The following is a 16,670-nucleotide window of genomic DNA, read 5'->3' on the forward strand; positions in this document are numbered from 1 at the left end:
CACTTGGGCCCGCTGGCCCCTCGTTACCTTAGTAACCGCTAGAGCCGCCGGCGCTGTCGGCACCGCCTCGTCTTAAGATGGAGCCGTATAAGCTGGACCCCGAATTCCAGCGGATTTACCACCGGTTGCTGCGTCCGTTGTCGCTCTTCCCCCGCAGGACGACACGCACAGCGTCTCAGGAGCACCTCTCGCAGGAGGTCCCGATGCTACTGCCTTTACCGGTTCCACGGCTAACGGCGGAGTTGGTCTGCCGCCAGGTAGCCGAGCGGCTGACCAAAAGCGGCCTGGAGGCGCGGGCGCCTCACAAGGTACGGCTCCGTTTCACCGAGGTCATCCTGGACGAGCTAAAGTGCAGCTGGCAGGAGCCCCCCACCGAACTTGGCATGAATCACCTGAACAATCAGAGGCTACGAAAGCGGCTCCTGATCTACGTGCTGCTCAGCTGCGAGCAGCTCTTCGTACGCTACCTGCACCTCCAGAAGCTCATGTCGACCTCCGCAGTTGTCTTCACTGAATCAGCCACGCTTACCCGCTTGGCCGCCAGCCTCGCCAGGGACTGCACAGTTTTCCTCACCGGCCCCGACGTCTACCGGAGCCTGCTCTCTGACTTCCTTGCCCTGCTCAAAGAAGAGCAGGCCCGAGTCTCCGCGCCCAGAGTGCGCGCCGCTGGCCTTGGGGCTTACAGGCTCTTCCAGGTCCCATGGCATCACATCACTGGCGTCACCCAAGTGCCGCATTTCAACCTCAGCCTGAACTACCTCATCCAACTCAGCCGCCCGCGAGACCTTGTCAGTGAGCCTGAAAAGGATCCAATGAAGGAATTGAAGTCCATTCCCCAGCTGAAGAAGAAGAAGCCTCTGCGCTGGCTGTCCTCCATGCAAAAGAGGAGAGAAAGCACCTTCACTTCACAGATTGCATCACTGCCTGGGACCTCTGTGGCTCCCCGCAGCCGGGCTCCCCCCACCTCGCACTTGCCCCTGTACTCCCAGGTCCAGAGGGGCCAGTCCATGCCCTCTCTGCGTGAGGGTTGGAGGCTAGCAGATGAGCTGGGCCTTCCTCCACTCAGTCCTCGCCCCTTAACCCCACTGGTCCTGGTGGCAGAGAGCAAACCAGAGCTGGCAAGGGACACGGTGGCTGAGGACCTGAAGCAAATGATGAAGCATATGCAGCTGGGGTGGTCTCAGTACTCACCGCTGGACTCAGGGCTGCCCCCACTCCTGGGGGCCCTGACCTACCGCCCAGCTACTACCCATCACCTAGAAGAGCTGCAGAGAAAGTTGAACAGCCTCGAGGAGCAAGAGGCCTCGGAACATCGGGGCCTCCAATCCCCTAAACCCCCTCCACTTGAACCACAGCCAGTGACTGTTACTTTGAAGCTAAAAAATCAGATGGTCCAGATAGCTGCTGTACAGGTCTCAGGAAGAAATTTTTTGGATTCCTTCCACATTGAGCCGGCTGGTGTGCTATACAACCACCTGGCTGGTGAACTGGAACCCAAACTTATCGAGCAAATGGATATAGATCGCACTTTTGGCAGTAGCATCAGGGAAGTCTACAAGGAGCTGATGAGCCGTGTCTCTAACAACCACTTCACTTTTGACCAGGGGCCCCTGGTTGAGCCTGCAGCCAATAAAGACTGGTCAGCCTTCCTGTCCTCAGCCTTCCTATGTCAAGAAAAACAGCATCGTATCATCAACACCAAGCTGGCTGAACTTTATCCCCAGAAAGCAAGCACTTTACAGTCCAATGCAGATAAGATATCCTCCTTCACATCACTCCAAGCAAGTAAAAGCTGGGACAGGTGGTCAAACAGGGCCAGATGGCTGAACTGGTGGAAAAGCACTTTGTCTGTGGGTGACTACTTTAAGTACCTCACCACCCAGGAGACAGATTTCCTCCATGTCATCTTCCAAATGTATGAAGAGGAGGGTCCTGTGGAGACCGTGGCCCCTATCAAAGAGTCCATAAAGATCCAACACCCACCCCCCTTGCTAGAAGATGACGAACCAGATTTTGTGCCAGGAGAGTGGGATTGGGACACGGTGCTGGAACACAGGCTAGAAACTAAGAGCAGCCTCCTGGAAGATTCTCACAAAATCCTGAGCCTGCAGAAGCGTCTAGAGCGGGTTTGGTCCATGCTTGACGTTCCAGAGAAGGACCGGCTGGACATGGCCATCAAATACAGCTCCAACGCCCGCCTGAGGCAGCTGCCGGCACTGGTGAGTGCCTGGGAGCGGGCCTTGCAGCCCATCCAGCTGCGGGAGATACTGCTGGGGAGACTGGAGTGGTTTGAGCGGCAAGCCTCTGACCCTAACCGCTTCTTCCAAAAGACTGATGTGGGCCTGAGTCGCTTCCTGGAGGAGAATCAGATCCGCGGCCGTCTCCAAAGGAAGCTCAGTATGGTGGAGGCTCCTTTGGTTCCCCTCCTGGAGGAGATCGAATTAGTCTTTGGTGAGCCGGTGACCTTCAAGGGGCGGCGCTACCTGGACAAGATGAAGCACGACAAAGTGGAGATGCTCTACTGGCTGCAGCAGCAGCGGCGGGTCCGCCACCTAACCCGGGCCAAAAGGGCCTCCCATCAGTCAGTCCTGTCCAGGAAGCTCAGCAGCCAGCCTTTAGTAGCCCCGGGGAATACTCCCATTACTCTTTGACCGGATCAAGCGCCCTCGGATCTCTCTGTCACCCCCATACACACAGCAACTCATCCAGACCTCTTGACTCCTTTGAAAGAAGAAATATCTGGGAGGGTAGAGTTCAGGAAACCTGCATTCCAGCTACCAAGGGACTGACATTAACACTGTATTTTGACCAAGAAGTTCTCATAAAAGAAGCCCCAAGCCCAGTAGTCCCATTTCTGTCAAACCATGCACATTACAGCCAAAGTCTCATGTATCAAAAGAACTAAGACCATCCCTTGAAGTTCATTGTAATAGGAAATGTTAGACAGACAGAAACCATGCCCCGTGAAACACCTCAGCTCAGCGTTTCTATCACGAGCCATTAGATTGACTGATTAGAAAACCAAGCCAAGAGGCTCAATGGCATGGTGACTAAGAGCTAATGCTCTGGGTTAGTAGATGTGGATTTAAGTCCTGCCTGTGTAACCTTGGGCAAAGTACCTAACTGCTGTATATCTGGACCTTCCTGTGTCAGATAAAGGAGTTGGCTGTCACTTCTTCCAGGTCTAGCACACCCTTGGCAGAGCTAAAATTTTCCATTAAATTTATTTACCAATTCATACAAGCACCTGGTACAAATTACACAAGGGTGTGCACTGAAAAGTATTTCTTCCCATCCTTCCCTTCAGTAACCCCATTCTCCTTGTGGTGACAACTGTTGCCAGTTGCTTGTGTATCTTTCCATTCCCTTATTCAAAAGCAGATATTTACTGAGCACCAGCTAGGTACTCAGGCTGGGTCTTTATCACTGAACAAAACCAAGACCCTTACCCTTTGTAAAGTTTACATTCTCCTGAGGGAACACAGACTGTAGACCATAAACACAGTACGGAAGCACATTGAATAATAGAATGGAGGATGATGATACGTACTCTGGAAAAAAGAAAAGGCAGAGGAGGGCAAGAGGAAACAGGGTGAAGGATGTGATTTTACTGGGGTAGTCCACGCAGGCCTCGCCGGGAAGGGGAGATTTGAGCAGAGGCTTGAAGGAGGGGAAGAAGTGAGCCCTGTGGACATCCGGGACAACAGTGTTCCCGCCAGCTAAGGCAGGCGGATGCTTGGGGTGTTCCAGAAAGGCAAAGTGGCCAGTGTGGGTGGAGCAGAGCGAGGAGGAGAAAGACATGACTCAGAGGGGTCATGGCAAGGAAGGGGGGCAGGTTGGATTATGTGAAAATTATTTTAGAGAGAGCCGATGTGTGTATGAACACGCGTGAATATATTGTTCGTACTTGTGTCCGCAGCGGCACCAGCAGTAGCATTGTCTCCTGTTTCGCCCCTTTCAATTTTATCCTAATTTGCCCCAAGCTCATTCCACATTGATACACATAGAGCTGCTTTATTTGTTTTGGTTGCTATAGAATATCCTACTGTGTGTATTTTTATTTTGCTTAATCAGCCCCTTATTACAAACAAAGACATGGGCTTCTTTGGCTGTCCAGTGATTCAGACTGAGCTTCCAATGCAAGGGGCGCAGGTTTTATTCCTGATCAGAGAACTAAGATCTTACACACACACACACACACAGACAATGCTCTAAAAAAATCCTTGTTCGTTTATTTACTATGTGCAGCTGTTTCTATGGTTTAAAGTTTCTCGAAGCGGAATTATATCTAAGCATAAGTATATATATATATATATTTTTTTTTTTTTCTTCTATTTGGCCATGCCATGCGGCATGTGGGATCTTAGTTCCCCCACCAGGGAGCCAGCCTCACCCCCTGCTTTGGAAATGCAGCGTCTTAACCACTGGACTGCCGGGAAAGTCCCAGCATTTGTAGTTTTGATAGGTATTACTGAGGCTACACAAAGGCTGTAAGCATTTGCATTATCAGCCACACTGCCTGACAATAGTAATAATTCCCCACTCTCACTAGAAGTATTATCAGAAAGTTTCATCTTTGTCATGTAATAAGTGAAAAAATAGGATCTCATTTGAGTTGTGTTCTCACCTCTCTCTGAGTGAAGTTGCATCTTTTTTAACTTTAAAGGCGTTTTTTCTCTTCTAAGTACTTTATTGTTTGGCTGTGCTGGGTGTCTCTAGTTTCGGCAAGCAGGGGCTCATCTGATTGTGGAGTGCGGGCTTCTCCTTGTGGTGGCTTCTCTTGAGCACAGGCTTTAGGGTGCTAAGGCTTCAGTAGTTGTGCCACTCGGGCCCTAGAGCACAGGCTCAATGGTTGCAGCACGGGGGCTTCGTTGTTCCTTGCGTGTAGGATCTTCCTGCGCCAGAGATCGAATCCATGTCTCCTGCATTGGCTGGCAGATTTTTTTACCACTGAATCACCAGGGAAGCCCTAGTTGGTTGGTTGGTTGGTTTTTTTCTGTAAAATACTCAAGCCCTTTGCCTACTTTTCTATTGTTTTTGACTATTTTGCTTTCTTGATTTTTCTGAGCTCTTTACCTATTCAGGAAATTTAGCTGACATGTTAGTAGTGAGTTAGCACTTACTGAGTTCAGTGAGAACACTCTCTCTGCACAATCTCTTAGACTTCTCGTGAAGCATGTATTTTAATCACCATTTTACCCCTGAGAAAATGAAGGCTCAGTTAGATAACGTGACTAACCCAAGATCATAAAGATAGTTAATGGGAGAGCCAGGCTCCAAGCCCAGGTCTGTCTTGGTGCACTGATTCTGTGAGTTATGGTAAGAAAGCTCTTACACACAGCCTGCCTCACCTGCCTGCACAAGTAAGGTAAAGCCCCTGGTCCAGAAGTTCTCCATTCATTCTTTGCTGATATGGATGCATGCACTTCTACTTTGTTTTCCTAACAAAGCAGCACTTCTCAAACTTTTCCACCCAGGTAACTCTTAGAATTGAGGAACAGAAGCAAGCATCTTGGTCAGGTATGAGGGATTGGGGTGGAGGCCGAGAGCAGGGAGGGTAAAGCAGTGCTAGCCTGAGAGGCCTGAGAAATTTGAAGTTTTTATTTTTGAAATCTATGCAAGATTTGCATTCTTCTGTGTAATATGTACTTTTTTTTTTTTTGGCCACACCTTATGGCTTGCAGGATCTTAATTCCCCTACCAGGAATCTTGGCCCCAGCAGTGAAAGCCCTGAATCCTAATCACTGGACCACCAGGGAATTCCCTGTCCATGTTTTGTTTTTGTATTTTTTTAAAATATAAACCGTGAAGTGAAGTCACTCAGTTGTGTCTGACTCTTTGCGACCCCACGGACCGTAGCCCACCAGGCTCCTCTGTCCATGGGATTTTCCAGGCAATAGTACTGGAGTGGATTGCCATTTGGTGCTTTGAATGAAACTGGCCCTCCAGGCAGATACGCTATAGTCAGCCTTTGTAGTATGGTTTCCCTCCTGGTCTGCTGTTGTGTTCTCTAGAGGTTACACAGAACCCAGGTGAGCAACACTAGAGCAGGGGTCCACAAGCTTTTTAAAGGGCCAGACAGTACCAACTATTTTAGGGTTTGTGAGTGATATGGTTTCTGTCCCAAGGCTCGACTTTGATTTTGTTGTGTGAAAGCAGTTATAACAGTATATAAGTAAATGAGCAGGCTGCTGCTAAGCTGCTAAGTCGCTTCAGTCGTGTCCGACTCTGTGCAACTCCAGAGACAGCAGCCCACCAGGCTCCCCTGTCCCTGGGATTCTCCAGGCAAGAACACTGGACTGGGTTGCCATTTCCTTCTCCAGTGCATGAAAGTGAAAAGGGAAAGTGAAGTCGCTCTGTCGTGCCCGACTCTTAGTGACCCCATGGACTGCAGCCTACCAGGTTCCTCCATCCATGGGATTTTCCAGGCAAGAGTTCTGGAGTGGGTTGCCATTGCCTTCTCCGATGAGCAGGCTGTGTTCCATTAAAACTTTATTTACAAAAACAGGCAGCTGCCTCAGGGTGTAGTTTGCTAATTGAAGCTCTACAGTATCGGCCTCTTTAAGAAGCAAACACACAGGAGGAGGAAGCCAACAGGCTTAGTGCAGCATTTCCCAAAGTGTGTGCCAAGTAAGCTAGTCCTGAGTGATAGTCCTGGGAAAAGGGTTCCACCGTCAGATAACCTTGGGGAACATTACATACTGCATTCCTGAAATTCCTCAGAGTTTCACAGTACATAGGAGCGCATTGGGAGCTTGGATGGGTCTTACAAAAAATACAAAGAATGCTTTTATTCCTTCATGGCCATTATGGTCATTGGGAAGTTAATTTTGGGAAACAGCTCACATGAATTAGTCCTTGGAAATCACCACTGATCGTCTGGATGGGAATAGTACACAGAGATAGGACGGGGAGGGTATAGTCCTAGACACACAGGTACAGTTGGGATATCTGGGCCTCAGGGGACGTGAAAGGACATCATGAAGCCCTGGACAGGCTCAAGAAGGAGCCACAGGAGACCTGGAGACTCTTGCAGCTGCCTCAAAACACTGCCTCTCGGATCCTCCCTTTCATCCTAGTCCCTGGATCTGAGACTCTGAAGGCCTAGGACTGACTTTCCTGAAGTTCCAGGCCTAAATCCATGGCTTAGTGACCCCTCCCTGCTGATCCTATATATAGATTTGGTGAATTATTACCATTATTACATATATGTGAGTATTACATATGGAATAATAATAATGATAACTAATAATGATGATAATTCATATTAATCCTTGTTCTACTGATTAAAAAGTGCTGTTTACGGTCATTCTACTGAGAATCAGTCGAATGTAACTTGCCTCTGAACTGGTGGAATTGTGACTTAAACCCAGATCTAGAGTAAGTCCTTTGCCTGGGGGGTCTGGTTGCCAGTGGGGGCTCCTGCTCGGTGCCAGGCCTCCATGCAGCTGGAGTTTCCAGGTCCCATGCCAGCAAACTCAACTGTGTTGAGAACCAGTTACGCTGAAGTGCTTTAAGGATATTATTTCCTTTAATCTTCATGGCAACCTTGCAAAGAAAGAGAGGGCAGTGATACCTCCCTCTGGGGAAACTGGACTCTAGGATAATTGGACAAAATTAATTCTCTAAATTACTGAGGATTTTTGTGGATGTTTTAGTTTTGGGCCTTCCCCAAACCCAGAGGCCATCAGAAAAATACTTTAAAATCTGGGCTGTGATCATTTGCTGCAGCCCTGTTGTTGTCAAGGCAGGGCTAGGGTCTAAACCCATGAAAGTCCAATATGTTCTGTATTCATTATTACATTAAAGGGATGGATCATTCATTTGCACATTTTAATATAGAGAGAGAATATATTTTATAATATATTTATTATATATATATATTTGTTTTATTTATTTATTTATTTATTTTTTATTTAATGCTGGGACTTCCCTGGTGATCCAGTCAGTAAGAATCCACCTTCCAATGCAGGGGGCACAGGTTCGATCCCTGCTTGGGGAACTAAGATCCCACATGCCACAGGGTAACAAAGGAACTAGAGAAGCCTGCGTGCCGCAGCTGAGACCTGACACAGCCAGATAAATTGATAAACATTTTTAAAAAATAAATAAACACGAATCCCATTATACGTTTACAGAGATAATGTATTTTATGAAAAATGACTTTAAGTGGTGAAGGGTGGCCATTTTACTGTCTTGCAAGTCTTCTGAGTGTCTGGCTTAATAGAAGACAGCCAGATTTTCATTTGTGTTTCTGCTGCATCTGTTGCAATGTCGGACTTCACACAGCCTGTGGAAAACACACTACTCAGGAGACAGTGAGGGGAGAAAAGGCAGATAACATGTTGGCAGTATTACCAAAAATGGTTTGGACATCATGAAAACCCCAGAAAGGGTCTGGGGGGCCCTATTTGTATTTTTTGCATGAAGGGACAGAGGTGGGGGGCAAAGACAGTAGTGGGGATGGAGGCAGAGACAGTGAGACTTGAGTCAGGGGTGGGCAGGGGCTGGGGCAAGGGCAGTAAACATGGCGGAAGGGTTTGTTGACCAGCTTGTTTGCTTATAAAATGTCAAGGGCAAAGCCAGAGGCAAAACCGCAACTTAAAAACAGTCGGCAGCTCAGCACATTGGTCATCCAGCTGCGGACAAGCTGACGGGCTTGGGGTGACCCGGTCACTCTGGGAAACTGAGACCCACAGGACGGAGCCAAGATCCGATGGTTCACAGGTGCTGATGGAAGCTGGATTTGGCCCATGTACTTCTGATTCCACTAAGCCTACAGTCCCACCCCTCTTGGTCTTGGGGTTTCTGTGTTTGGTCCACCTCTTCCTTGTACTGTTGTTTGCCAAATGATTTTTTTTGGCCACACTGTGGGTACGCAGGATCTTAGTTTTTTGACAAGGGATTGAAACCATGCTCCCTGCATTCGGAGCGAGGAGTCTTAACCATTGGTCTGTCAGGGAAGGCCCCAAACAATTTTCTTTATATTGACTCACTGTAAAAAAAATTTTTATTGAAGTATATTTGATGTACAATGTTATGTTAATTTCTGCTGTACAGCAAAGTGACTCAGTTATACATACATATATTCATATTCTTTCCCTTTATAGTTCACCATGATATTGAATAGAGTTCCGTGTGCTGCAAGTACTTTGTTCTTTATCCATCCTATATACCCTAGTTTGCATCTGCAAATCCCAAACTCCCAATCCTCCCCTCCCCCGCCTTCCTTCACCCTCGACAACCACAAGTCTGTTGTCTATGTCTCTGCGTGAGTATATTGACTCACTTTTCTTCTGGCTGAGCCAACTGGCTGCTGCTGCTGCTGCTAAGTCGCTTCAGTCTTGTCTGACTCTGTGCGACCCCATAGACAGCAGCCTACCAGGCTCCCCGTCCCTGGGATTCTCCAGGCAAGAACACTGGAGTGGGTTGCCATTTCCTTCTCCAGTGCTTGAAAGTGAAAAGTGAAAGTGAAGTCGCTCAGTCGTGTCTGACTCTAGCTAATACTATATAATGATTATTAAGTGCCAGGCTCCATTCTAAACACTTTTCACGCAGTAATTCATTTAGTCCTCATAGAATGTAGTGAGGTAGAGGTAGGTACTATGATCATTTCATGGTCCAGATGAGGAAACTGAGGCACAAGTGGTTATATAACCTGCTCAAGTCACACCGCTAGGAACATTTCAGAGTCTCGATTCTGACCCAGACGTCTTGACACCAAGCACATGCTCTTAAGCGTTTTACTGTTTCTCATCACAAATACCAAAAACAAGTCTGCCCAGTTGAGGCCCTTGGGAAGAAGCTGAATATGATCACATTCTTGGCTTTCATCATCACTTGGACCTGGGGGAACTCAGGCCTTGGGCACAGCCCACTTGATTCCCAGCAGTGACTCAGGCCACATCATTCTTCTTCCAGGCCCAGAGCACTTTCCCTGAACTCCTCCCAAGTGCCAGACACAGCTGGGGGGTTGGTTGGCGGGTGGAGTGAGGAGGGTAGAGCCAGAGGAAACCAAAGAGAACCAGTCCCTGTTGCTGAGGAATTTCAGGTTTACTAAGGAAGATAATTTCAATCATATGGCATGTGAAGGGTACAGTGGGAGCCCACAAAAGGAATATTCAACAGAGCCCAGGAGAGGGAGGGTGATCAGGGAGAGCTTCCTGGAAGAGGCCACACTCAAGCAGTCTAAAGTCTAGAAGGTTGAGTGGGAGTCATCAGGCACGTGGTGGCAGAGTAGAAAACTTTCTCAGCCCAGCATGAGCAGAAGTATGGGAGAGGAGCATAGTGTATGTGGGAGAACTACAAGCACTTTGGCATTAACCAGCCTTTAAAAAGCCTGGAAGGGAGTGGGGTTGGAGGGGGAGGGAGGGCCAGGTCCAGCATGGGCTTTATTCCGTAGTATTCATCAGCAGAGTCCTACTGAATAGTATAGTTAGTAAGTGACAGATAAAAATTTAGAACTTGCGCATCCATGGATTCTGTCGAGAAAATGGAAGACACCCCACAGGTTACTTCATGTAACTTGTTTAAATTATGATTTGAGGGGCTTTCCTAGTGGCACAGACAGTAAAGAATCTGCCTGCAGTGAGGGAGACCTGGGTTCGATTCCTGGGTCGGGAAGATCCCCTGGAGAAGGAAATGACAGTCCACTCCAGTATTTTTGCCTGGAGGATCCCATGGGCAGAGGAGCCTGGCGAGCTACAGTCCGTGGGGTCACAAAGAGTCAGACACAACTGAACGACTAAAAGACACACGGAAAACAATTTTTAAAAAGAAACAAAAATACTCAAAAAAAAAAAAAACAAACCCCAAAGCTCTTACAAAAAAAAAAAATATATGATTTACTGTGATGTTTTTAAACAATCAGCCTGTATACACCAGATGGGCTTGGGTTGAGAAACTCTAACTCATAAATCCTTCTCAGTTGTACCAAAATTTTTGTGAATATTGAATTTAATAATAAAGTCAACGAGATGACTTCAGGCATTTAATTAAATATGTAGCAAATTCCATTAAAATTTTTTTTGGACTCAATAAAAGTTTTTTTCCAGACTCTAACATTTTCACAGCCTCTGAAGAGCTCAGAAGTCTCTGGTGTCTAGGGGGAGAAAATGGCCCTGAGGGTCCGGCATATCAGGGCTAGAAACACCGCAATAAGACAGTCAAGGTCCCTGCTCTCAGAAGTTTACACAGCCCAGTGGGAATAAGCGGAATAAGGACAGAGTGTGATGGGTGCTGACAAATATAGTGCTTTGAGGAAGCAGGAGGGTCCTTACTCCGAAGAAACAGTATTTAGGCTGACTGGACCGCTGGGTAGGAGCCTGCCCCCTACAGAGCAGGCGGAGTCTCTCCAGGCAGAAGGAACAGCCAGTGCAAAAGCCCTGAACCTGAAAATCACTTGCCTTGTGGCCAGGAAGAGGATCATTGTGGTGGGGGCTTAGTGCGGGGCAGCGAGAGAGCATGAGGTGAGTTCAGATAGGGGGACAGGGACCAGGCGATGCCCAGCCTTATGGAGATGAGATTTTATTCTAAGTGGACGGTGCCGGTTGGGTTGTGTTCCCTGGGGGAGCAGATTTGGAGAGAGTGACTGGCGGGCGGGAAGTCTGCTGGGAGCACTCTGAGGATCAATAGCCGGGGAAGAGAAGGGAAGGAGGCGAGGCTGGGCAGCGGGAGAGTTTTCGCTGCCCTGCAATCTCAAGGGACACCTCTTCCCACCCAGCAGGGAGCTCTGAAGCTGGGATGACCCTTCAGATTTGTCATTAGATGCAGCTGCCTGAGGAAGTGGGCATGACTCGGCAGCCGAGGCAGTCCTCGAGGGGCTGACAGCGGAGGGCGGCATTCCCAGCCGCTGGACACAGAGTCCGTCCCTGACCCTGAAAGGGGCTCTGCTCTGTGGACGCCCTGGGAGTGGCCAGGACCGAGCTTCAACAGCGCCATCGTGTGGCGATAATAAGTCACAACAGCAGTGAACTCAGGACTTCCGGTTACCTTGCTCGGTGGAGAAAGCGATAAGACCACAGGCAGTAGCCTCAGAAACTAGCCTCACCGCACCTCTTTGGGACTGAGTAAATCACTGCGGATTTTGGACAACTCAGAATGGGAGGGACATGCGGAGCCTCAAAAGAAAGAGCTAGCTAGGCATCGGAGTTTGAGGACTTATTTGAGAAAGATAGAACAGTGTTATTGCCTCTTGTGTCATCAAGGAATCGGTCAACATAATAATGTCCACCACAGCTGCCATTCAGTGAGCAGATAGGAGGAACTGCATGATCTTAGGTAATCTAACGCATCAATACAAAGAGGCTCAGAGCGGGGAAAAGACGCGTCCCAGGTATGGAGTCCTGTACCAAGGTCACAGGTGCAAGGCCTGTACCAAGGCCACAGACGCAGAGCCCAAAACCAAAGTCACTTCCAGAACTTACCGAGTCCCACTGTAACTGTTGCCAAAAGTCCCCCGAGCCTTACCAGCCAGCTTCATGACCCTAAATTAGGCAAAAATGCCCATCCCAGTAATCACCCTAGAGCACCCTAACTACTCACCTAATGCCACCCTTCCAGCAGGAATTTCCTTTGTCTTGGCTATAACAATTGGCTACTAGCCCAAGAAAAGCACAGATCCCCCTTGAGCTGGTCCATTGTTCTAACAGCATCCGGCCGCCTCTCCCTGGCCAGGCCGGAGGTCAGCCCGCTGTGCCTGCAGCGCCCACATTATCTCTGCTCTTTGTTCTTAATAAACTCACTCCTTTCTGAAATACTCTATGACTGGAAATTCTTTTCCAACTCACTCTCAGGCTGACATGACACCAGATTACATAATAGTAGACTGTGGTGGAATTAGGATTAAAACCCAGATGGGCCTATCAGTGGATCTCACCTCTGTCAGGCCCAACATGCCGTTTTAACAGTAAATATTTTACAATGCCCTCTTTACATCCCCAGCATCTGGACTGTGCCTGATCAATAGTTGTGCACTCCATCAATAGTTGTTAAATGAATGAGATGAAGTTCATGGATAATAGCCTACCTACCAACATAATTTTTAAAGTCAAGGAAAAAGAAAATCAAAGCAGTTTATGCTAAATACATCTGCAGTTCCACATGGACATGCTCAGTCAGGATCACACTGAAAGCTGTAACAAAGTGATTATTATGAACTGTGGTGGTTTAATCTCTAGGTTGTGTCTGACTCTTTTGCAACCTCACGGACTGGAGCCCACCAGGCTCCCCTGTCAACGGGATTGTCCAGGTAAGAATACTGGAGTGGGTTGCCATTTCCTCCTCTAAGTGATCCTCCCAACCCAGGGGTTGAACCTGCATCTCTTATGTCTCATGCATTGGCAGGTGGGTTCTTTACCACTTAGCGCCACCTGGGAACCCCACTGTGAACAGAGATCACCCCAAATACTGATCTTTAGAGATGTGATCTTCTGAAATGGTGAATATCCTTCATAAAGATCTGAACTCATAGAAAGAAAATTCCCCCCGGATTTTCATTTTAGTAGACTTCCTGGAAAACTGTTTACATATACAACAGAGTTAAGGGTTCTTGGTGCAGATAACTATAAACAGATTTTTCCTCTTTTAGAAATTGTAAGGCGAGCGCGAAGAAAAAGAGAGCAAGCCGGGCATTCAGGCAGAGAAAGATTTATTATAGGAAGAAAGAAAGAAAGTGACAGGCTTTAGAGAGAAAAAACCAGTGCTCTCTTTTTACAGCTAACCCTTCTTATATCCTATCGATGGGAAATTGTGCCCCGGAGGGAGGGGGCCTCAGTTTATCTTTAGCCCACAGCTGGGGTCTTGCGGTCACATAGTCGAAGGGGTCTTACGGTTGGGTGGTCATGTAGTCTTGAGAAACTGGCACCAGCAGGGAAAAACAGGATATTTCCTTAAGGAAAACACAGGATGCCCACCAGAGCAATGTGGCCACTGTGACCTCATCCCTTGTTTGTCAGGTCACCACAGGGGGCCATTTTTAACTACATGGTATGAGGCCCTTGTAAACCCCAACAGAAATAATCAGTGGCACATTAGACAGCTGTGCAGGACATGGAACTATTCTCAGTAACGTGGGACTGTCTTGAACATTGAAGAATGTCTAGCACTGCTGGCCCCTGTCTACTAAGGACCAGAAGAGCTCCTGCTAAGTCACTTCAGTCGTGTCCAACTCTGTGCGACCCCATAGATGGCAGCCCACCAGGCTCCCCTGTCCCTGGGATTCTCCAGGCAAGGACACTGGAGTGGGTTGCCATTTCCTTCTCCAATGCATGAAAGTGAAAGGTGAAAGTGAAGTCGCTCAGTCGTGTCCGACCCTTAGCGACCCCATGGACTGCAGCCTACCAGGCTCCTCCGTCCATGGGGTTTTCTAGGCAAGAGTATTGGAGTGGGGTGCCATTGCCTTCTCCGAAGATCTCCTATCAATGTGATAAACAAAAATGCCCCTACAAACGTCCAAATTCAAATTTCCAGGGATGGTAGATCTCCTTTTGAGACCTTTGGTGTATGTGAAAGCCTAGCCATCTAAGCTCTGCTTTATTGGCCTTCTCTTTCTGAGTTCCCCTTCTCCACCAAACACCTGGGCTTTCACACTCTCATTTCTCATTCCACCCTTTAGGACTCTCTCTGTAAATATTCGTTTGCTGCTAGAAGGTTAGAACTGATGTGATAAATGAGGTGCATTTCTATCTTCTTCCTATGTCTACAAAAAGGCTCAGGGGGGATTCTAGTAAAAGATAGCAGAGTAGATGGACGTGTGCTCATTTCCTCCTGCAAGAGCACCAAAATCACAACTAGCTGTTGAACAACCATCGACAGGACACTGGAAGCCACCAAAAAAAGATACTCCAGGTCCAAAGAGAAAGAAGAAGCGAGACGGTAGGAGGGGCACAATCACAACAAAATCAAATCCTAGTCCTGCCGGGTGGGTGACCCACAAACTGGAGAACAGTAATACCAAGAAGTCCTCGCACTGTTGTGAAGGTTCTGAGCCCCACATTACTTTGCCAACAAAGGTCCATCTATCAAAGCTAGACAGAGATAAAATATTAAAAGCAACAAAGGGAAAACAACAAATAACATACAAGGTAACTACCATCAGATTTCTCAACAGAAACTCTACATGCCAGAAGGAAATGGCATAATATATTTAAAGTGATGAAAGGGAAGAAACTTCAACTAAGAATACTCTACCCAGCAAGACTCTACTTCAGATTTGATGGAGAAATCAAAAGCTTTCCAGACAAGCAAAAGTTAAGAGAATTCAGCACCACCAAATCAGCTTTACACCAAATGCTAAAGGAACTTCTCTAGGCAGAAAACAAGAGAAGGAAAAGACCTACCTACAGAAAATAAACCCAAAGCAATTAAGAAACTGGTAATAGGATCATATGCGGGGAGCGAGCTCCGCCTGTGGCAACGGTCATGAGGAAGGAGGCTCGGCACACGCAAAGGTGGGATCGAGCCTCAGGAGTCCCCCTGGAAATTCTAGAGCAGCTACCCCCAAAACCAGAGTCTGCCTACTTTCTGCTTTGTGCTTTCACCTACACCTCTGACTTTACGGGGGGCTGTCTCCCACTACCTCTCTCTGAAAAAAGAGTTAGCTTACTGCTCCAGTTAATAATTCTTGGGTGTGACAGTGTTTCAACCTACAAACTCCTTTGGAAATCCTCTAGCCTGCCTGAATAGGTTTTTCCGGCCACATGTGATTGTTCAGAGCCTCCCAACTGTGAGAGGCAGGAGATGTTCTAAACTGTCTAAACACAGATTCCTTTGAGTAGTTAAAAGATTGATTAGAAATTGTATTGGTGAAGGGTTTTTCACTTATTGAGCCAATGTTTGCTGCTAAGTCTCCATACGCCTTACCTACTATGTCCTTGGCAGTGTATTGATTAATATAATTGGTGTAAGTAGTAGCTTTAATGTTTGTAACCTGGGACCCTTGAGTTAATTCTTTTTCTTGTTGTAGCCCACCACACCTTTGCTCTGTAGGAATGCAACTTTATCTAATGCTTTTGGAGGGTGGCTCCTGACCAGTCACCTTTAGAAAAAAATAAGTTTTCTGAAGAAAGGGTCTTAAAATGTTAACAGGCCTCCGGGCCAGAAGATGATGCAAATCACCTAAGCTTTTGCATATGATAAGTTTGCAGGAAGAAAGCCTGGCTTGCTGCACGACTCTACCCCTTCCCCCATTATCCTCTATGCATAACTTAAGGTATAAAAACTACTTGGGAAAATAAAGTGTGGGCCTTGTTCACCGAAACTTGGTCTCCCCATGTCGCTCTCTCTCCCAAATTCTGGCTGAGTCTCCATCTGGAGCTCGGAACCCGCCATGCTTGCTAATTATGCCTGGGCTTCTAAGATCCGACCAGGGAGGCCTCAGTGTCTCCTCTTCTTCGGGAGAACGGAAGGACGCCTGTGGTCTACGTAAGTGGTGCAAACTTCTTGTCTTGAAGTTTTATTGGTCTCCCGAGTAAACCAAGCTACTCAGCCTCTTTTCTCCACTGAATTTTCCTACTGAGCTATCCTCATCCTATTACTCTTTATATCTTTGATAAAATATTTAAATAAATAGGTCGCCGATGCCGTCCCCGCTTCGAATACCCTGGATCAGCCGGGGCTGGTCCCCGGCAATCATACATATTGATAACTATCTTAAATGTAAATGGATTAAA

At 47.5% G+C, this 16,670-nt stretch overlaps 1 protein-coding gene across 1 annotated transcript; it reads left to right on the forward strand.

The window, feature by feature from the left end:
- The first annotated feature begins 67 nt into the window (after positions 1-67).
- Positions 68-6,752, forward strand: CCDC87 (coiled-coil domain containing 87). The gene has a single exon (XM_005903575.3). It carries the CDS (start codon positions 78-80, stop codon positions 2,649-2,651), a length of 2,574 nt encoding a protein of 857 aa, XP_005903637.2. The 5' UTR covers positions 68-77; the 3' UTR covers positions 2,652-6,752.
- The last annotated feature ends 9,918 nt before the right edge of the window (positions 6,753-16,670 follow it).

This window comes from Bos mutus, chromosome 22, assembly GCF_027580195.1.
Source record: "Bos mutus isolate GX-2022 chromosome 22, NWIPB_WYAK_1.1, whole genome shotgun sequence".
NCBI lineage: Eukaryota > Metazoa > Chordata > Mammalia > Artiodactyla > Bovidae > Bos > Bos mutus.